Below are 21,961 nucleotides of genomic sequence, written 5' to 3'. Positions count from 1 at the left end.
AAAAAAAAAAAAAAAAAAAAAAGGAACGTCAGTTACAAGCTGAGCAGCATCTCTCACGTCACAGCTAACACGCAATGCCAGAGAGCTAAGATGGGACTTGAGAAATGAGACGCACGTGCCAGCAACATGCAAAGTCCTGGGGGCGCAGTGCCTTGGCTTTGGGCCACTAGAGACATAGCAGTATTTCAACAGTGCTGTTGCTCAAAACATTTGAGTTGGTTTACCAGCCACATGGGAAAATTAGTTGCACTACATTATAATCATGCCTTGTTTTTGACCCCAAACAGCCCCATCCACCTAATTAACCAGCCTTGCTTCTGAAAAGATCATAGACTATTGGAACTGGCAAGGGCCTTAGAGAATGCATGCCTTATCCATGTTACAAATGAGTAAACCGAGGCTCAAAGAGGGGCCTTCACTTGTTCAGGGTCATGGAGAATCCCACTGACTCCCAGGCTGGTGGTCTTTTCAGGGTTTTGTGCTGGGAACCCTGGAGGATCTTCCAGGCCCTTTGGCTATTTGCAGGCCTCAAGAGAGGACGATTCGTGCTTCCCCAAGGAAATTGTTACGTTTTTTTAATGCACAAGTGATGTTGACAGCAGTTCCAAAAGACAGGGGACAAAAATATTCTTAACAGTAAAATTTTCACAGCAGTAAGTGTAGCACCTCCTGTGTTTGTTTAAAACAAAAATTGTCATATTACTTTATGATCATACCTTAGATACATCCCACATAACTGTGGGCTATTTTAAGAAACCTCAATACATAGAAAGTCACACTTGCCAAACAGAAAAATGAGTATGAGGGCATGGTCCTGGTCGTTCTCTATCTCACCATCCACCCTGAGACCCCTTCTCCCTGCTTCTCTGCCCTGCTCTGTGCCTCCGGAAGGCCGATCCCTCTACCCGCAAGTTCTGGGCTCGGGACTTCCCCGGTGGCGCAGTAAGTAAGACTTAGAATGCAGGGGGCCCGTGTTCGACCCCTGGTCAGGGAACTAGAGCCAACATGCATGCCGCAACTAAGTTCACATGCTGCAACTAAGGAGCCCGCCTACCGCAGCTAAGACCCGGCACAACCAAATAAATAAATTTTTTTTTTTTTTTAAAAAGACCTGGGCTCACTTGCCCTCCAGCGCAAGGCACCAGCAGAAGGAAAGGTCAGGGTGCTTATTCCTGCTTCGCATGGCAGGGGCAGTTCTGGCAGATGCTGTGGCCGCTCATGGCTAGATTCCAGGAATACCATCCCTTCCCAGGCCCCTTCAGGCCCAGGGGTAGCACCAGCCTCCCGCTGTCCCTGGGGGTCTCACCACCCCTTGTTGGCTGCTTGGTCCTGGCCCACCTACTGCACAAACAACCACCATTAAATTCTCTGTGGCTGAGTTGTCTTCATGAACGTTTCCTGTAGGGGCCCTGACACGTACAGAAATGAGTTTGAGTTGGTGAAAAACATACACTGCCTTTTGTGAGCATGGGGTGCATTTCAACATAATTGAATTGGGGACTTCCCTGGCGGTCCAGTGGTTAAGACTCTGCGCTCCCAATGCAGGGGGCTGGGGTTCGATCCCTGGTCGGGGAGCTAAGATCTCACATGCCGTGGGGTGTGGCCAAAAGAAGTAAAAAAAAAAAAAAGAATCGAATTTGCCAAATGTCCCCTTAGCCACGCCCACCGTCAGTCACACTGCTTAAAGCAAGGTGCACTGTCAGGCTGCAGGCCCTGCTGTGGCTCCGTGCTGGAACTCCAAGGAAGGACCCAGAGGAGCCCAGCCCAGCCCCCTCCAGGTCTCCTGAGACCACTCCCGCCCTCAAATGCAGGAACTGGGACCTCAGAGTATTAAGACCTCCTGAATCTGGGCCCTGCAGGACTTTGGGGAATAACTTGGACCATCCCCATCAGGTAGGCGGTGAGAAGGCGTCGGGAAGAACGGAGGAAGGGGGTTACTGAGAGTGGGTGGGCAGAACAAGCGAAGGAAATCTCGCTGGGATGGGCCCTCCACATGCGTCTCCACCCCCTGGCACCTCCTCCATGTTCCCCCTTCCAGTGGTAACAGTCACTGCAGCAGGGAGGGCTCCTGTCCTGTGGTCACTGCCTCCAGCCTGGGCCTGATGTGGGAGGAGGGCAGCTGGGAAGTTTCTCACATTTGAACGGCCCGTTGCCATGTTCCTGATCCATCTGACCCACTACCCCTGACTGTCCCAGCCAATGAGATCTCACCCTGAGAGTCCAGGAAACATGACCATCATCTTCATCATCCCTGGTAGAAGCGTCACTTACACGTGTGTATTTCCAGTGTTCCAGTGTCCCACACCCATCACCTCATTTGGTCTGTGGAGGTCAGGAGAGGAGGATTCTGAGACCAGGGGGGCAGGGACAGCATCTAACCACGTGATGCTCTAAAAGTACTTGTTGAATGAATGGACGCTGAGGGCCGCACTAGTGTACATCACCCCTTCCTCAAGCTAAAGAAAAAATTTTTTAATTGCCATATTATTGGACAACCTGGGTAGTTCTGCCTGGGAGATCTTTCCAGCGTCCCAGTGGGCATCCCCCTGGCTGTGTACACAATTGCACTGCACTGTCACCCACTTATCACACCTCCAGACGCCAGGACCACACATCTGCACACTCTGTCCCACTCCACACTCATCAGCTTCAGAACGGAGAACTGGGATTTGAGCCGTGGTTGAAAGAAGCACACTTGTGGGATGCCCAGACCTGGTTAGGACGGAAGGCAGCTGCGTGTAGGCACGTGTGCCAGTGGGCGTGTGCACACTCTAGCTTTTCAGTGTGTGTGCAGGGGCTCACACCCACCTCTCTAGGACTCCATGCCCACCCTCATGCTCTCAATAAACAAACATGGCTGTGACATGAATGCTATACCCTTAAATGCGATGCCCCTGCACAGCAGACAACCCAAATACCTGAACAGACAGACTCTGGTCCTGTGGACGCTACCCCTATTTTATGGGTGAGGAAACTCTTGCCCAATTCACAAAATCAGCTTTTAAAAAGCCACGGGGGCTGTGGGAGGGATAAATTAGGAGTATGGGATTAACAGATACACACTACTATATATAAAACAGATAACCAACAAGGACCTACTGTATAACACAGGGAGCTATAGTCAATATTTTGTAATAATTTATAAGGGAAAAGAATCTGGAAAAGAATATTTATTTATTTATTTATATAAAACCGAATCACTTTGCTGTACTCCTGAAGCTAATACGACATTGTAAATCAACTAGACTTCAATAAATAAATAAAATTTTAAAAAAATTTTTTAAAAAGCCACAGGGGATCAGGCACCTCCCTTGCTACCTATCTCTTTCCAAAACCAAGAGCCACCCGTGAGCTCCAAAACCCCCCAGGGACACAGGCTCTGCTGGCTGAGGCAGGAGTGGATGAAGCTGGCAAAGGCCCGTCTGAAATCCAAGCAAGGGCAGGTGGATTTCACGCTGGGCAAGAGATCCCACTACTCTGCGCTGAGACCCGCAGATAAGCTGGCTCTGGAGAGGGCAGGAGGGGGCTGGAGCTGGTATCTCCGCTCCAGGGCTGATGGGAGAGGTACAGATCTGCTTCCACTGGCAGAAAGGAAGCAACTCCGGGGAATGGCAAGGGGGATGAGCTTGGTTGGATCATTTTGGCCTAAGAAGGCGCTGCCCTCTGCCCAGCAATGACCAACATCAGAAGCCAGTTTCTAGAAGGTCCCCCCACTCTGTATTGTCTAGAGCTGTAAATCAAAAAGGGACTTTCGGACTTCCCTGGCGATCCAGTGGTTAAGACTCCGTGCTCCCAATGCAGGGGGCGTGGGTTCGATCCCTGGTCGGGGAACTAAGATCCTGCACGCCTCAAGGGAAGGCCAGAAAAAAGGGGGTGGGGGAGGGGACTTCTGTCAGAAGAGATTTTTCATAAAGTTTAGCGCCCACGTGGACTAGAAGGAAGCATAAAGACGTGATTCGAGATCAGCACCCTTATTTCAAAGAGGAAACTGAGGCCCAGAAGGGCAGGTAACGAGGCCAGCCAGAAAACCTACAGCCAAGTTTGGAATAGCTGGCAGGCCTGTGACCCACGGCCAGATCCCTTTCTGCCATTCCAATAGGCCTTTTCTTCCATTCATGTCTGAACCATTTCTGAATCGTATATTCCTATCTGAGGATGCCAAATTGGTGGGCAGGTCCTGGGGCTCGGGCTGCCAGTGTGCCCAGCCTCTCTTGATTTCTCAGCAATGGTGCAACCAGCCTCACCATGAGAATCGAGAAGCAAAGAATCCCTCCCATCACCCACTAATGCAACTAGCAATGCCACTGAGTGGACCCAGTCTGACCTGTCAGGGCTGGATGTGCAGCCTCCCTAGGCTTCATCCTCCCATTACAGAATATAAAAGGCACAGGACATCCGGGTTAATAAACAGCTTTATTTGCCCTTGACAGCATCAATTTTCTTACATTCTCAATTAATTTGCCATTAAAGTGCTGGAAATTTTCTTAATCACGATAACATTTGTTAAAAGAAATCAGAATTAATATCAGGAACGTGGTGATCACAAAGAAAACATTTCTCTTACAACACACAGAATGGAAGGCCCTCGTGTTGAGTTGGTGGGTTGGCTAATTTGCAAACAGATTCTAAATTCCCTCTCACCGTGAGCACCAAACGGGCTGGGACCGCTACCCCTGGGGAAGAAAAAGCAACGCTAAAGAGCTCTAGAAACACCCACATGCCCTGCCTGGCGGCTCCTCTCAGCCATCTTTGGGTGTTTCCTGTTTGAGTAGATCCGACGGTAGGAGAAATGAAGGTCTGGCCCCCCTCTACTGCCTTCTCCACCCCCCACCCTGACTAACATAAGCCCCAAAAGTCATTACAATGAAAAAGTGGGTTTCCATGACCCCAACACTAAACAATGTTCAGTAAAAATGAGGATAATAAACACAAAAGCTTGCTTAGTAAACAGGAGCTCTCAGCGTTCAATGCAAAAAAGAAAACCTGAAATCTTAAGGCAAATACTGTTGACTTTGCACACGGGCTGAACGAAGAACTTAGAACTCTTTACCTATCTGTAAAGCTCCAGGAGGAGCCTAAAGGCGCTTGTCTTTTCAGCGCTTGCCCCTGCCAGAGGCCAGATGTTTGCATTACTGCTGAGGCTGTCAGTGGCGTGTTTCTCTTTGGAGTTCATATACAAACACACCCAAGGCTGATGTATTTTTATACATATATGTACACACACACAGAGGCCTGCTACTCTTTCTTTGTGGAAACTGCCAGCTCCACCTCGGGAAGCTGGATGCCAACTTTAGTCCCACTGTCACTGCTAGAAGATGTCAGTCGGGACTTCTTAGAGGCCAAGGACACTCCGCTCCCCTGTAACTTGCCTGCCTCATCATCACTCCCAGTCACCTCATAATGACCTTTGCTCTTTGACCCCAATCCACCAAAGGTACCAAATTTCAGCTTCCCATGTTTCCCTTTGACTTTCCCGCCTTCCAGCGACACTTCCCCACCTTCGAACTCCAAAGTTCCCGGAGGGATAGAATGCTCCCTTTCTTCACTGAAGGAATTTGAGCGGTGCTGTGGCTTCTTACTTTTGAATAAGGAGAATTTGCCTTTGGGCGATGATGTTTCGACTTCTGCCTCTCCTTCCAGAGAGCCTAGGCTGGCCTTGGAGCTCTTCAAGTCACCTTTGGACCCTGAAATGGAGGCTTCCGGTGAGCCGGTGACACCAGCTTTCCCTTTAGGTTTGGAAAAGTTGAACTTGGGCATTTTGATTTTGGACTTTTTAAGTTTTACATCAGACTCTTCCCACTCGCCCTCTCCGGCACCAGACTGGACACTGGCCTCCGCTTTAGGGAAGTTAATATCCACCCCTACTTCTCTGCCAACCAGCTCATGGCCAGAGAAGGTGAACTTGGGGATCTTCATCTTGGGGAATGTTACTTTTCCAGATCCGCTTTCCAAGTGACCTTGAGGCCCAGACACGCTCAGCCCAGGACCCTGAAGTCCAATCTGGCCTCCTTTGACACCTCCTTCTACCTTTGGTCCTGAGAAATGAAGTCCTCCAGCAAACTTAGGTGCATCCAGGTTGAGAGCAGAGGAGACCTGGGGTCCTTTCCACTCCCCCCCGGAACTTTTGACGCTCACATGCCCCTCATCCAGGCTGATATCTGGGGCACTGACACCCCCTGAAACATCCACGCCTCCTTTGATTTTCGGGCCTTTCAAGCTGACACCAAAATCTGACTCAGGAGATGCCAGGTTAAAGGAAGGCCCTTTCATGCCAATGTCAGGAAAGGCCCCGTGGAAACCTATTCCTGAACCTTTCAGATCACCTTTGATTTCAGGACCAGAAATATGCCCGGTTGGGAGTTTCACATTCACACCTGGCAGCTCCACCTCACATATGGATGACTTAATTCCAGGCATTTGGAGGTTTCCTTCTAGGCCTTGAACACTGATGCCCGGAAGACCTCCTCCAACCGTGGGGCCTTTCATCTCACCACTGGCCCCGAGGCTGCCTTTTGCTTTTGGTCCTTCCAAGTTCAAGTCCACATCTGGTGCTGAGATTTGAGGGCCAGAGATCTGAGGCCCTTTCAGGTTCAGGCCTCTGAGGTTCAAATCTATGCCGGGCCCCTTTAGCTCTCCAGCAACTTGTGGCCCCTTGACGCCGATGTCCAAGTCAGACCCTGGAGCACAGATGCCAAACTGGGGCAGCTTCATCTTCGGAAGTTTGATACCACCTTCAGGTGCCTCCAAGCTTAGATCAGGAGCACCTACTGATAATTCAGGACACTTGATGTCACCAGAGACAGCCAGGTCTACCTGCAGGCTTGGTCCCTTCAGGGTCACATCTGGCGCACCGACATCAAGCATTGCTGTGTCATCAATTCCAGGCACTTTCACACCATCACCTTCCACCTTCACCTTTCCACTGACACCTCTGAGGTCAAGCCCAGGAGCATGCACCTTCATGCTGGGAACAGATACATCCAAGCCTCCCTTCAAACTTGGTCCTTTCAAGTTCAGGTCAAGGTCAGGTCCAGAGACTTTTGGCGCAGAGAGGTTCACTGAAGGCAAGTCTATTTTTGGCCCTTTCAGAGACACATCGGGCCCTTCAAGCTTAACATCTGGTGCGCTCAAGCCTCCTTCTAGAGAGGGCAGCTGGACCTCAGCTCCCCCACCCTCCATCTTCACACCAGGGACGCTGATCTTGGGCATCGAAAACTTGGGGAACTTAATTTTCGATTCTGGACCTTGCAGATCTACATCTGGTCCTTCCAGTCCCACACTGGGGACATCACCCTTTATCTTTGGTCCTTTCAAGTTAACATTCACATCAGGGATGGAGACTTGAGGGGCAGCAATGCTGAATGACGGTGCTTTGACTTTAGCATCTGGGCCTTCAATGTTGATGTCAGATGCATCCAAGTTTGCCTGCACCCTGGGGCCTTTCAAGTCTCCCTCTATTTTTGGCCCTGAGACATCCACACCTGGCACCTTGAACTTGGGAGCCTTCAGTTTGATGTCAGGACCTTCCACATTAATCTCTGGTGAGGAAATATCCCGATCAGGTGCCTGGATTTCACCCCCCATTTTGGGGCCAGGGAGGGAAAGTTCAGCTTTAATTTTAGGTGACTTAATGTCAAATTCTACATCTGGAAAGTACATTTTTCCAAACATAGGTTTCTTGGTCTTGGGAGATTTCACGTCGACTTTAAGTGAGGCATCTGGCCCTGCAACGTTGACATCTACATCGGGAGACTTGAGGCTGGCATCAATCTCACCTCCAGGAGCATTCAGGTCAAATCCTTGTTTTTTGGCCTTAATTTTAGGACCACTCATGTGAATTTTAGGCATTTTAAACTTACTTTTCTTGCCCTTGCCACCAACACTAATTTCAGGAGCCTCAACATTCAGCTCTGCCTCAGGAACTGTCACATCAAGCGAAGGTGATTTGAAGTCAGCTTTGGGGCTTTTTGCCCCAAACCCAAACTTGGGTTTCTTAAATTTGGGAATTTTCACATCTGGCCCCTCAGTGCTAATATCTGGGCTCTCCATGTGTACATCTAAGCTTGGAGCTTCTAAATCAACTTTGGGTCCCTTGAGGTCCAGTTCACCGCCTTCTAATTTGGGACCGGAAACTCCAATTTTGGGTGCCTTGAGATGCAAATCAGTATCAGGCGCAGTTACTTTAGGGGCAGATATAACCAGTGAGGGCATCTTCAAATGTGGGCCACTGAGTTGGGCATCAGGACCTTCAAGATCCAGACCTGGACCTTTAAGGTCTACTTTTGGGCCTTTGAAAGTCCCTTCAATCTTAGGGACAGACACATCGAAATCTCCTTTGCCTGTGGATCCTTTCAAATCCAGGTCGACATCAGGCACGGAGATTTTGGGAGCTTTGATATTTATCTCCGCCATCTTGAACTTGGGGCCTTTCAGTTTTGCATCTGGACCTTCAATATTCACATCTGGAACATCAACGTCCACCTTGGGTCCTGAGACGTCAATGTCAGCCTTAGGCAGGTTCACATCCACTTCGGGGCCCTCTCCTTTGAAGCCAGGCATGCTGAACTTGGGCATTTTCACCTTAGGCATCTTCAGGTGCCAGTCTGGGCCGTGAATGTCCACATCTGGGACATCAAAGTCCACTTTGGGGCCCGTGACATCAACTTCGGGGCCCTTGAGGTCACCTTCCACCTTAGGCAGAGAAACATCCACATCTCCCTTTACTTTGGGTCCTTTCAGGTTTAAGTCAATGCCAGGCATGGAGATCTTAGGAGCTTTGATGTTCACCTCTGGCATCTTGAACTTGGGGCCCTTCAGTTTCACATCTGGACCTTCAATGTCCACATCTGGAACATCAATGTCCACCTTGGGTCCTGAGACATCAATGTCAGCCTTGGGCAGGGTCACATCCACTTCAGGGCCCTCTCCTTTGAAGCCAGGCACACCGGTCCTGGGCGCCTTGAGATGCAGGTCAGGCATTTTAAACTTGGGGCCCTTCAGTTTCCCTTCTGGACCATTAATGTCAAAATCAGGAGTGTCTATGTCCAGCTTAGGGCCTTTAACATCTATTTTGGGGCCTTTCAGATCTCCTTCCAGTTTAGGGATGGAAGTGTCCAAATCTCCTTTTATCTTAGGTCCTTTCAAGTTCAAATCAATGTCACTCATAGAGATTTGTGGGGTTTTAAAATGGACATCAGGCATCTTAAATTTGGGTCCTTTGAGTTTCCCTTCAGGACCTTCAATGTTCACCTCTGGCCCTTTCAGATCGCCTTCTACCTTGGGCAGTGAAAAGTCCACATCCCCCCTTACCTTTGGTCCTTTCAGACTTAAGTCAAAGTCAGGCATGGAGATCTTGGGGGCTTTAATGTTCATCTCTGGCATCTTAAATTTAGGCCCCTTCAGTTTTCCATCTGGACCTTCAATATTGATATCAGGAGTGTCAGTGTCCAGTTTGGGGCTCTTGATGTCCACCTCAGGGGACTTGAGATCACCCTCAACTTTGGGCAGAAAGATATCAACATCACCCTTCATTTTGGGGCCCTTCAGGTTAAAGTCAAGGTCAGGTACGGAGATTTTAGGGGCTTTTATGTTCATCTCCGGCATCTTGAATTTAGGGCCCTTCAGTTTTGCATCTGGACCTTCAATATTCACATCTGGAACATCAACGTCCACCTTGGGTCCTGAGACGTCAATGTCAGCCTTAGGCAGGTTCACATCCACTTTGGGGCCCTCTCCTTTGAAGCCAGGCATGCTGAACTTGGGCATTTTCACCTTAGGCATCTTCAGGTGCCAGTCTGGGCCGTGAATGTCCACATCTGGGACATCAATGTCCACTTTGGGGCCCTTGACATCAACTTCGGGGCCCTTGAGGTCACCTTCCATCTTAGGCAGGGAAACATCCACATCTCCCTTTACTTTGGGTCCTTTCAGGTTTAAGTCAATGCCAGGCATGGAGATCTTAGGAGCTCTGATGTTCACCTCTGGCATCTTGAACTTGGGGCCCTTCAGTTTCGCATCTGGACCTTCTATATTCACGTCTGGAACATCAATGTCAACCTTGGGTCCTGAGACACCAATGTCAGCTTTAGGCAGGTTCACATCCACTTCTGGGCCCTCTCCTTTGAAGCCAGGCATGTTGATCTTGGGCATTTTCACCTTAGGCATCTTCAGGTGCCAGTCTGGGCCGTGCACGTCCACATCTGGGACATCGATGTCCACTTTGGGACCTCTGACGTCAACTTCAGGGCCCTTGAGGTCACCTTCAACTTTGGGCAGAGTAACACCCACATCACCCTTTACGTTGGGGCCCTCCAGATTCAGGTCAATGTTAGGCATGGAGATCTTGGGTGCCTTGAGGTGCAGGTCAGGCATTTTAAACTTGGGGCCCTTCAGTTTCCCTTCTGGACCATGAACATCAATGTCAGGAGTGTCTATGTCCACCTTGGGTCCTGAGACATCAATGTCAGCCTTGGGCAGGTTCACATCCACTTCAGGGCCTTCTCCCTTGAAGCTGGGCATGCTGATCTTGGGCATTTTTATCTTGGGCATCTTCAGGTGCCAATCTGGGCCGTGTACGTCCATATCTGGAACATCAATGTCCACTTTGGGACCTCTGATGTCAACTTCAGGGGCCTTTAGGTCGCCTTCCACCTTAGGCAGAGAAACATCCACATCTCCTTTCACCTTAGGACCTTTCAGGTGCAAATCAAAGTCAGGCATGGAGATCTTGGGGGCTTTGATGTTCATCTCAGGCATCTTGAACTTGGGGCCCTTCAGTTTCACATCTGGACCTTCAATATCCACATCTGGAATATCAACATCCACCTTGGGTCCTGAGACATCAACGTCATCCTTGGGCAGATTCACATCCACTTCTGGGCCCTCTCCTTTGAAGCCAGGCATGCTGATCTTGGGCATTTTTATCTTGGGCATCTTCGGGTGCCAGTCTGGGCCATGCACGTCCACATCTGGGACATCAATATCCACTTTGGGGCCTTTGAGGTCAACGTCAGGGGCCTTTAGGTCACCTTCCACCTTAGGCACAGAAACATCCACATCTCCTCTCACTTTAGGACCTTTCAGGTGCAAATCAAAGTCAGGCATGGAGATCTTGGGGGCTTTGATGTTCATCTCTGGCATCTTGAACTTAGGACCCTTCAACTTTCCCTCAGGTCCTTCAATGTTAACATCAGGGCCTTCAATGTCCACCTTGGGTCCTGACACATCAATGTTGGTCTTGGGGAGGTTCACATCCACTTCAGGGCCCTCTCCTTTGAAGCCGGGCATGCTGATCTTGGGCATTTTTATCTTGGGCATTTTCAGGTGCCAGTCTGGGCCTTGAACATCCACATCTGGAACATCAATGTCCACTTTGGGACCTTCGATGTCAATCTCAGGGCCTTTCAGATCTCCTTCAGTCTTGGGAAGGGAAACATCTATATCACCCTTCACCTTGGGCCCCTTCAGGTTTAAATCAATGTTAGGCATGGAGATCTTGGGCGCCTTCAGGTGCATCTCTGGCATCTTGAATTTGGGCCCCTTCAATTTCCCCTCTGGGCCTTCAATGTTAATATCAGGAGTTTCAATGTCCACTTTGGGGCCCTTGATGTCCACCTCAGGGGCCTTGAGGTCACCTCCCACTTTTGGCAAAGACACATCCACATCACCCTTTAGTTTGGGGCCCTTCAGGTTAAAGTCAAGGTCAGGCATGGACATTTTGGGAGCTTTGATGTTCATCTCTGGCATCTTGAATTTGGGGCCCTTCAGTTTCGCATCTGGACCTTCAATACTCACATCTGGGGCATCAATGTCCACTTTGGGGCCAGAAATACCAATGTCAGCTTTGGGCAGGTCCACATCCACTTCGGGGCCCTCTCCTCTGAAGCCAGGCATGCTGAACTTGGGCATTTTCACCTTGGGCATCTTCAGGTGCCAGTCAGGGCCTTGAACATCCACATCTGGGACATCAACGTCCACTTTGGGCCCTCTGATGTCCACACCTGGCACGTTCATTTCACCTTCTATCTTGGGCACAGACACATCCACATCCCCTTTGACTTTGGGGCCTTTCAAGTGTAAGTCCACATCAGGCATGGAGACCTTGGGAGCTTTGATATTCATATCAGGCATCTTGAATTTGGAACCTTTTAAGCCTCCCTCTAGACCTTCCACATTGATTTCTGGGCCCTCAATGTCCATTCTGGGACCCTCTATGTTGATATCTCCTTTTGGCAGATCCACAGCCATATCTGGCCCTTCTGCTTTTAAGCCGGGCACACTGAACTTGGGCATTTTCATCTTGGGCATTTTCAAATTCCATTCTGGACCATGAACATCCACATCAGGTGCATCAAGATGAACTTCTGGTGCCTTAATGTCCACTTTGGGTCCTTTAAAATCACCTTCTAAATTAGGACCTGCAACATCTAAGTCTCCTTTGACTTTAGGACCTTTCAGATTTAACTCCACATCAGGCATAGACACTTTAGGAGATGAAATACTCAGGAAAGGCATTTTGAACTTGGGTCCTTTCACTTTTCCTTGGACCTCAATATCAGGAGCATTAATGTCAATTTTTGGACCTGTTACATCAATATCTGGCTTTTTGACTTTGACATCTACCTCAGGTGTCTGAACTTTGGAGCCTGAAAAATTAAATTTGGGAAGTTTAAAACGAGATTTCTTTGACTTGCCTTCAATATTGAGCTTAGGACCAGAAATGTCCACTTCCTGGCCCTTTACATCTAACTTGGGAACTTTAATGTCACCTTCCAGTTTGGGTCCAGAAACATCAACATCTCCCTTAAGTTTTGAGCCTTTCAAATTCAGGTCAATTTCTGGCATGGAGATCTTGGGCATGTTTACATGCATATCAGGCATCTTCAGCTTTTGACCTTTTAATTTGCCTTCTGGGCCATGAATATCAATATCTGGCACATCTACATCTATCTTCGGGCCTTTGATGTCAAGAGAAGGCCCTTTCAAGTCACCTTCTACATTTGGAAGTGAAATATCCACCTCTCCTTTCATTTTAGGGTCTTTAAGATTAAGGTCCAAATCTGGCATTGATATCTTAGGAGCTTTGATATTCATCTCTGGCATCTTGAACTTGGGACCCTTCAGTTTTGCATCTGGACCTTCAATATTCACATCTGGGGCATCAATGTCCACCTTGGGTCCTGAGATGCCTATGGCAGCCTTGGGCAGGTTCACATCCACTTCTGGGCCCTCTCCTCTGAAGCCAGGCATGCTGATCTTGGGCATTTTTATCTTGGGCATCTTCAGGTGCCAGTCGGGGCCTTGAACATCCACATCTGGGACATCAACGTCCACTTTGGGGCCTTTGATGTCAACTTCAGGAACTTTAAGCTCACCTTCCACTTTTGGTAAAGACACATCCACATCACCCTTCACTTTGGGGCCTTTCAGATTAAGATCAATGTCAGGCATGGAGATCTTGGGGGCTTTGATATTCATCTCTGGCATCTTGAACTTAGGACCTTTCAACTTTCCCTCTGGTCCTTCAATATTAACATCAGGGCCTTCAGTGTCCACCATGGGTCCTGACACATCAATGTCAGCTTTGGGCAGATTCACATCCACTTCTGGGCCCTCTCCTTTGAAGCTGGGCATGCTGAACTTGGGCATTTTCATCTTAGGCATCTTCATGTGCCAGTCTGGGCCTTGAACATCCACATCAGGGACATCAATGTCCACTTTGGGGCCTTTGATGTCAATTTCAGGGGACTTTAGGTCACCTTCCACCTTAGGCACAGAAACATCCACATCTCCTTTCACCTTAGGACCTTTCAGGTGCAAATCAAAGTCGGGCATGGAGATCTTGGGGGCTTTGATGTTCATCTCAGGCATCTTGAACTTAGGACCCATCAACTTTCCTTCTGGCCCTTCAATGCTAACATCAGGGCCTTCAATGTCCACTTTGGGTCCTGACGCATCAATGTCGGCCTTCGGCAGGTTCACATCCACTTCGGGGCCCTCTCCTTTGAAGCCAGGCATGCTGAACTTGGGCATTTTCATCTTAGGCATCTTTAGGTGCCAGTCTGGGCCTTGAACATCCACATCAGGGACATCAATGTCCACTTTGGGTCCTTTGAGGTCAACTTCAGGTCCTTTAAAATCTCGCTCTACCTTGGGGCATGTGATATCCACATCTCCTTTCATCTTTGGACCTGTTAGATTAAGATCAATATCTGGCATGGGTATCTTTGGAGTCTTAAAATGCATTTCAGGCATTTTAAACTTTGGACTTTTCCACTTTTCTTCTGGTCCTTCAATGTTAACATCAGGGCCTTCAATGTCCACTTTGGGTCCTGACACATCAATGTTGGCCTTGGGCAGGTTCACATCCACTTCTGGGCCCTCTGCTTTGAAGCCAGGCATGCTGATCTTGGGCATTTTTATCTTGGGCATCTTCGGGTGCCAGTCTGGGCCGTGAACGTCCACATCTGGAACATCAATGTCCACTTTGGGGCCTTTGATGTCAACGTCAGGGGCCTTTAGGTCACCTTCCACCTTAGGCAGAGAAACATCCACATCTCCTTTCACCTTAGGACCTTTCAGGTGCAAATCAAAGTCAGGCATGGAGATCTTGGGGGCTTTGATGTTCATCTCTGGCATCTTGAACTTAGGAACTTTCAACTTTCCCTCAGGTCCTTCAATGTTAACATCAGGGCCTTCAATGTCCACCTTGGGTCCTGAGACATCAATGTCAGCTTTAGGCAGGTTCACATCCACTTCTGGGCCCTCTCCTTTGAAGCCAGGCATGCTGAACTTGGGCATTTTCATCTTGGGCATCTTCAGGTGCCACTCAGGGCCTTGAACATCCACATCTGGGACATCAACATCCACTCTGGGGCCTTTGATGTCCACACCTGGCACATTCATTTCACCTTCTATCTTGGGCACAGACACATCCACATCCCCTTTGACTTTGGGGCCTTTCAAGTGTAAGTCCACATCAGGCATGGAGATCTTGGGGGCCTTGAAGTGCATCTCAGGCATCCTAAACTTGGGACCCTTAAGCTTTCCTTCTGGACCCTCCAGGCTCACATCTGGGGTTTCAATGTCCACCTTGGGTCCTGAGACATCTATGTCAGCTTTGGGCAGGTTCACATCCATTTCAGGGCCCTCTCCTCTGAAGCCAGGCATGCTGAATTTGGGCATTTTCATCTTGGGCATCTTCAGGTGCCAGTCGGGGCCTTGAACATCCACATCTGGGACATCAACGTCCACTTTGGGGCCTTTGATGTCCACATCGGGCACTTTCATTTCACCTTCTATCTTGGGTACCGACACATCTACATCCCCTTTGACTTTGGGGCCTTTCAAGTTTAAGTCCACATCAGGCATGGAGATCTTGGGGGCCTTGAAGTGCATCTCAGGCATCTTAAACTTGGGACCCTTAAGCTTTCCTTCCGGCCCCTCCAGGCTCACATCTGGGGTTTCAGTGTCCACCTTGGGTCCTGAGACATCAATGTCAGCCTTGGGCAGGTTCACATCCACATCTGGGCCTTGGCCTTTGAAGCCAGGCATGCTGAATTTAGGCATTTTCATCTTGGGCATCTTCACATGCCAGTCGGGGCCCTGGTCGTCCACATCTGGGACATCAACGTCCAACTCGGCGCCTTTGATGTCCACATCTGGCACTTTCATTTCACCTTCTATCTTGGGCACAGACACATCCACATCCCCTTTGACTTTGGGGCCTTTCACTTGTAAGTCCACATCTGGCATGGAGATCTTGGGGGCCTTGAAGTGTATCTCAGGCATCTTAAACTTAGGTCCTTTCAACTTTGCATCAGGACATTCCTGATCAACATCAGGAACCTCCACATCCACACAGGGACCTTTCAAATCTCCCTCCCATTTTGGCACAGACACATCCACATCCCCTTTGACTTTGGGGCCTTTCAAGTGTAAGTCTACATCAGGCATGGAAATCTTGGGGGCTTTGAAGTGCATGTCTGGCATCTTAAACTTAGGGCCTTTCAACTTTGCATCAGGACATTCCAGATCAACGTCAGGCACCTCCACATCCACACTAGGACCTTTGATATCAACTTGCGGACCTTTGAGATCACCTTCTAGTTCTGGCACAGAAGCATCCATCTCTCCTTTCAGTTTGGGTCCCTTCAAATTCAAGTCCACATCTGGCATGGATATCTTGGGAGCTTTGATATTCAACTTAGGCATCTTAAATTTAGAACCTTTTAATTTTCCTTCTGGCCCCTCAATATCCAAATCAGGAGTATCAATGTCCACTTTGGGGCCAGAAACATTAATGTCAGCCTTTGGTAGGTTCACATCTACATCGGGGCCCTCTCCTTTGAAGCCAGGCATGCTGAACTTGGGCATTTTCACCTTGGGCATCTTCAGGTGCCAGTCGGGACCTTGAACGTCCACATCTGGGACATCAACGTCCACTTTGGGGCCTCTGATGTCCACATACGGCACTTTCATTTCACCTTCTATCTTGGGCACAGACACATCCACATCCCCCTTGACTTTGGGGCCTTTCAAGTTTAAGTCCACATCAGGCATGGAGATCTTGGGGGCTCTGAAGTGCATCTCAGGCATCTTAAACTTGAGACCCTTAAGCTTTCCTTCTGGACATTCAACATCTATATCACCAACATCCACATCCATTTTAGGGGCTTTTATGTCAATTCCAGAACCTTTCAAGTCTCCTTCCACTTTGGGAAGAGAAACATCTACATCAGTTTTCAGTTTAGGGGCTTTCAGATTAAGTCCAACATCAGGCATAGAGATTTTGTGTGTTTGTATATGCATGCTTGGCATCTTGAACTTGGGACCCTTTAGTTTCCCCTCTGGACCTTCAATATTCACATCTGGAACATCAATGTCCACCTTGGGTCCTGAGACATCAACGTCAGCCTTGGGCAGGTTCACATCCACTTCTGGGCCCTCTCCTTTGAAGCCAGGCATGCTGATCTTGGGCATTTTTATCTTGGGCATCTTCAGGTGCCAGTCTGGACCATGAACTCCCAAATCTGGTGCGTTAATGTCTACTTTTGTACCTTCAGTGTCAATGTCAGGAACTTTAATCTCTCCTTCTACTTTTGGAACCGTAACATCATAATCTCCTTTCATTTTATGGCCTTTCAAATGCAGACTAACATCAGGCATGGGTATCTTCTGAGGCTTTATATTCATTTCTGGCAACTTAAATTTAGAACCTTTTAGTTTTGCATCTGGACCTTCAATATTCACATTTGGAACTTCAACATCCACCTTGGGTCCTGAGACATCAATGTCAGCTTCAGGCAGGTTCACATCCACTTCAGGGCTCTCTCCTTTGAAGCCGGGCATGCTGATCTTGGGCATTTTTATCTTGGGCATCTTCAGGTGCCAGTCTGGGCCATGAACATCCAAGTTGGGGACATCAATGTCCACTTTGGGACCTTTGATGTCAACCTCTGGCCCTTTCAGACCCCCTTCAACTTTGGGCAGAGAAACATCCACATCACCTTTCAAGTTGGGGTTCTTCAGGTTTAAATCAATGTCTGGCATGGAGATCTTTGGAGGCTTGAAGTGCATCTCAGGCATCTTAAACTTAGGACCCTTGAGCTTCCCTTCTGGACCTTCAAGGCTCATATCTGGGGCTTCAGTCTCAACTTGGGGTGCAGAGACATCAATGTCAGCTTTAGGCAGGTTCACATCCACTTCAGGGCCCTCTCCTTTGAAGCCAGGCATGCTGAACTTGGGCATTTTCATCTTGGGCATCTTCACATGCCAGTCGGGGCCTTGAACATCCACATCTGGGACATCAACATCCACTCTGGGGCCTTTGATGTCCACACCTGGCACATTCATTTCACCTTCTATCTTGGGCACAGACACATCCACATCCCCTTTGACTTTGGGGCCTTTCAAGTGTAAGTCTACATCAGGCATGGAGATCTTGGGGGCCTTGAAGTGCATCTCAGGCATCTTAAACTTGGGACCCTTAAGCTTTCCTTCTGGCCCCTCAAGGTTCACATCTGGGGCTTCAATGTCCACCTTGGGTCCTGAGACATCAATGTCAGCCTTGTGCAGGTTCACATCCACTTCAGGGCCCTCTCCTCTGAAGCCAGGCATGCTGAACTTGGGCATTTTCATCTTGGGCATCTTCAGGTGCCAGTCGGGGCCTTGAATGCCCACATCTGGAACATCAACATCCACTTTGGGGCCTTTGATGTCCACATCAGGCACTTTCTTTTCACCTTCTATCTTGGGCACAGACACATCCACATCCCCTTTCACTTTCGGGCCTTTCAAGTGTAAGTCTACATCAGGCATGGAGATCTTGGGGGCCTTGAAGTGCATCTCAGGCATCTTAAACTTGGGACCCTTGAGCTTCCCTTCCGGCCCCTCCAGGCTCACATCTGGGGCTTCAATGTCCACCTTGGGTCCTGAGACATCAATGTCAGCCTTGGGCGGGTTCACGTCCACTTCAGGGCCCTCTCCTTTGAAGCCGGGCATGCTGAACTTGGGCATTTTCATCTTGGGCATCTTCAGCTGCCAGTCGGGGCCTTGAACGTCCACATCTGGGACATCAACATCCACTTTGGGGCCTTTGATGTCCACATCTGGCACTTTCATTTCACCTTCTGTCTTGGGCACAGACACATCCACATCCCCTTTGACTTTGGGGCCTTTCAAGTGTAAGTCTACATCAGGCATGGAGATCTTGGGGGCCTTGAAGTGCATCTCAGGCATCTTAAACTTGGGACCCTTAAGCTTTCCTTCTGGCCCCTCAAGGCTCACATCTGGGACTTCAATATCCACCTTGGGTCCTGAGACATCAATGTCAGCTCTGGGCTGTTTCATGTCCACATCTGGGCCCTCGCCTTTGAAGCTTGGCATGCTGAATTTAGGCATTTTCATCTTGGGCATTTTCAGACTCCAGTCTGCATCCTGAACTTCCACATCTGGTGCTTTAACATCTACTTTGGGACCTTTGATGTCCCCATGTGGAGCTTTCATCTCACCTTCTATTTTTGGTGCAGACATATCTAGATTCCCTTTCATTTTGGGTCCTTTAAAATCCATGTCAACATCTGGCAGGGTCATCTTGGGAGCTTTGAAGTGCATCTCAGGCATCTTAAATTTAGGGCCTTTCAACTTCCCTTCTGGTCCTTCAAGGCTCAGATCTGGAGCACTAATATCTACCTTGTGTGCAGAAATGTCCACATCAGCCTTGGGCAGGCTCACATCCAATTCTGGGCCCTCTCCTTTAAGGCTGGGCCTGGTGAATCTGGGCATTTTCATCTTTGGCATCTTTAGGTTCCAATCAGGACTGTGAACTCCAACATCTGGGGCACTGACGTCTACCTTTGGCCCCTTCAGGTCCCCTTCCAGCTTTGGCACTGTAACATCATATTCCCCTTTTACCTTGGGACCTTTCATATGCAAATCTACATCAGGCATGGAGATCTTGGGGGCCTTGATATTCACCTCAGGCATCTTAAACTTGGGACCCTTCAGCTTTCCTTCAGGTCCTTCAATATTCACATCTGGAAGTTCAACATCCACCTTGGGTCCAGCGATGTCAATGTCAGTCTTGGGCAGGCTCACATCCACTTCTGGGACCTCTGCTTTGAGGCCGGGCATGCTGAACTTGGGCATTTTCATTTTGGGCATCTTCAGGTGCCAGTCTGGGCCGTGAATGTCCACATCTGGAGCATCAATGTCCAGTTTGGCACTTTTAAGTTCAACATCAGGAACTTTAATCTCACCTTCAACCTTCGGCACTGTGACATCATATTCTCCTTTTACACTAGGGCCTTTCAAATGTAAGTCCACATCTGGTATGGAGATCTTCGGGGCTTTGATATTCATCTCAGGCATCTTAAACTTGGGTCCTTTCAATTTCCCCTCTGGTCCCTCAATACTCACATCTGGAGCACAGACATCTACCTTGGGCCCAGAAATGTCCACATCAGGCTCAGGCAGGTTTACATTCACTTCGGGGCCCTCTGCTTTGAACCCTGGCACAGTGAATTTGGGCATTTTCATCTTGGGCATCTTCAGGTGCCAGTCTGGGCCATGAACGTCCACATTAGGGGCAGCAATGTCCACTTTGGGGCCTCTCAGCTCTCCTTCAAGTTTTGTTGCTGTTACATCATACTCTCCTTTTACCTTTGGGCCTTTCACATGCAAATCCACATCAGGCATGGTGATCTTTGGTGTCTTGACACTCACTTCAGGCAGCTGAACATCAGGGCCTTTAAGGTTGCCCACCAGGCCCCCTATGTTGACATTTGGGGCTTCCACACTGACCTTGGGCCCTGAAATACTGACATCACCTTTGGGGAGATTCACATCTACATCTGGCCCTTCCCCTTTAACTCCTGGAGTGCTGAACTTGGGCATTTTCATCTTGGGCATTTTCAGGTTCCAGTCCGGACCATGAATGTCCACATCTGGGGCACTGACATCCACTTTGGGGCCTCTGACATCAACTTCGGGGACACTGACTTTCCCCTCTACTTTTGGAAGCATGACATCCACACCCCCTTTCACCTTTAGTGCGGCCACATTTGAGTCTATGTCTGCCATAGAGATCCTGCTGGTTCCTTCTTTCCCAGAAGGACCACTAAACTTGGGGCCAGTCACAGTCCCCTCTAGGCTGGGTGTCTCTATGTCCACTTTGGCGCCTTTAACTGCCACTTGAGGGCCTTTAACATCACCTTGAACCCCAGGAGCAGAAACCCTAATGTCTCCTTTCAGTTTAGGGGACCTGAGGCTCAGATCCACATCCTGCATGGAGATTTTAGGTGTCTGAACAATCATTTCAGGAGTCTTGATTTTAGGACCTTTCATCTTCCCTTCCAGTCCCCCAGAAGCAACCTCAGGCAGGCCAACATCCCCAGAGACCCCAGGAAGTGTCACATCAATGCCAGCTCCCTCTCCCTTAGAACCTGATACAGAGAATTTGGGGGCCTTCACCTTGGGCATATTCAGTTTGCCCCCTGGCCCATGAATATCAATGTTAGGAGTCTGAACTTCCACCCTGGAGCCAGTGATGCTGCCCTCGATTTGGGGCACAGAGATGTCCACCCTTGAACTCCCCTGTGGCTTGGTACCTTTCAGGTCCAGGTCACCCTCAATGGATGGCCCAGTGATTTGGGGGCCCTTCAGCTTTCCCTCAAGCCCCTTAATACTGGCAGAGGGACCACTGACTTCTAGCTGAGGGGTCTGGATGTTCTTGCCAATGGTCAAGCCTGGCTTGCCACCTTTGTGCCCCACAGAGAATTCAGGGGTAGAAACACTCAACCCTGCCTCTGGGGCCTGACCCTCAAGCCCTGTTGAGACACCAAATTTTGGCAGCTTCATGGAGGGAAATTTAATTTTCCCATCATTGCCACTCTCAAGAGCTGGGCCCTGCCACTCTGCTGCCCCACCCCCAAGAGAAGACAAAACGTCCACCCCTGGAACTTGGACCCCTCCTTTGCTACCAAAGTCCAAGCCTTTGGCACTGACACTAACACCCGGGCTTCCCACCTTTATCCCAGGCCCAGTGACCTGGACCTTCGAGTGGCCAGCACCTTGGAGCTCTGGTCCTGAAGTGGAAATGGACCCTGCTTGGATGTCCACAGTGGAGCCTGTGGTGGGGGACAGTGCCCCCGAGCCCGAGGGCAGTCTGATCACTGTCTTCCCAGGCTGGGTCTCCACATCCCCAGTGGGGATTTCAGTCAGTTCGTGCCGTGGAATCTTGATCTTGAACTCAGGGCCGCTGATGTCGATGTCCTTGGCTCCTTCGCGGCTTGTCACATCCACGGTGTAGGCTGTGACCCTCCTAGTCACCGTGATGGTGCGGCTCTGGGTCTCCCCAGGCTCGCCTTCCACTCCATCCTCTGACCTCAGCCGAGGCCTGATCTTCGTGGTGTAGATGCGCTGGTACTCCTCGTCATCCCCGCTCTGCGGAAACACACGCCCC

The 21,961-nt window shown here is 49.4% G+C and overlaps 1 protein-coding gene across 1 annotated transcript in view; it reads right to left on the bottom strand.

Moving 5' to 3' along the window:
• Positions 1–5,235: 5,235 nt before the first annotated feature.
• AHNAK (AHNAK nucleoprotein) overlaps positions 5,236–21,961 on the bottom strand; it is an 18,585-nt gene continuing 1,859 nt past the window's right edge. The window contains exon 3 of the mRNA XM_007462157.1: positions 5,236–21,942. Coding sequence (XP_007462219.1) covers positions 5,236–21,942 — 16,707 coding nt within the window. The remainder of the gene's footprint in view (positions 21,943–21,961) is intronic.

Source organism: Lipotes vexillifer, unplaced genomic scaffold (assembly GCF_000442215.2).
Source record: "Lipotes vexillifer unplaced genomic scaffold, Lipotes_vexillifer_v1.1 scaffold1129, whole genome shotgun sequence".
In the NCBI taxonomy this organism is placed as follows: domain Eukaryota; kingdom Metazoa; phylum Chordata; class Mammalia; order Artiodactyla; family Lipotidae; genus Lipotes; species Lipotes vexillifer.
Note: the sequence above shows the minus strand (reverse complement) of the source record. Positions and strands in the feature narration are given on the sequence as shown.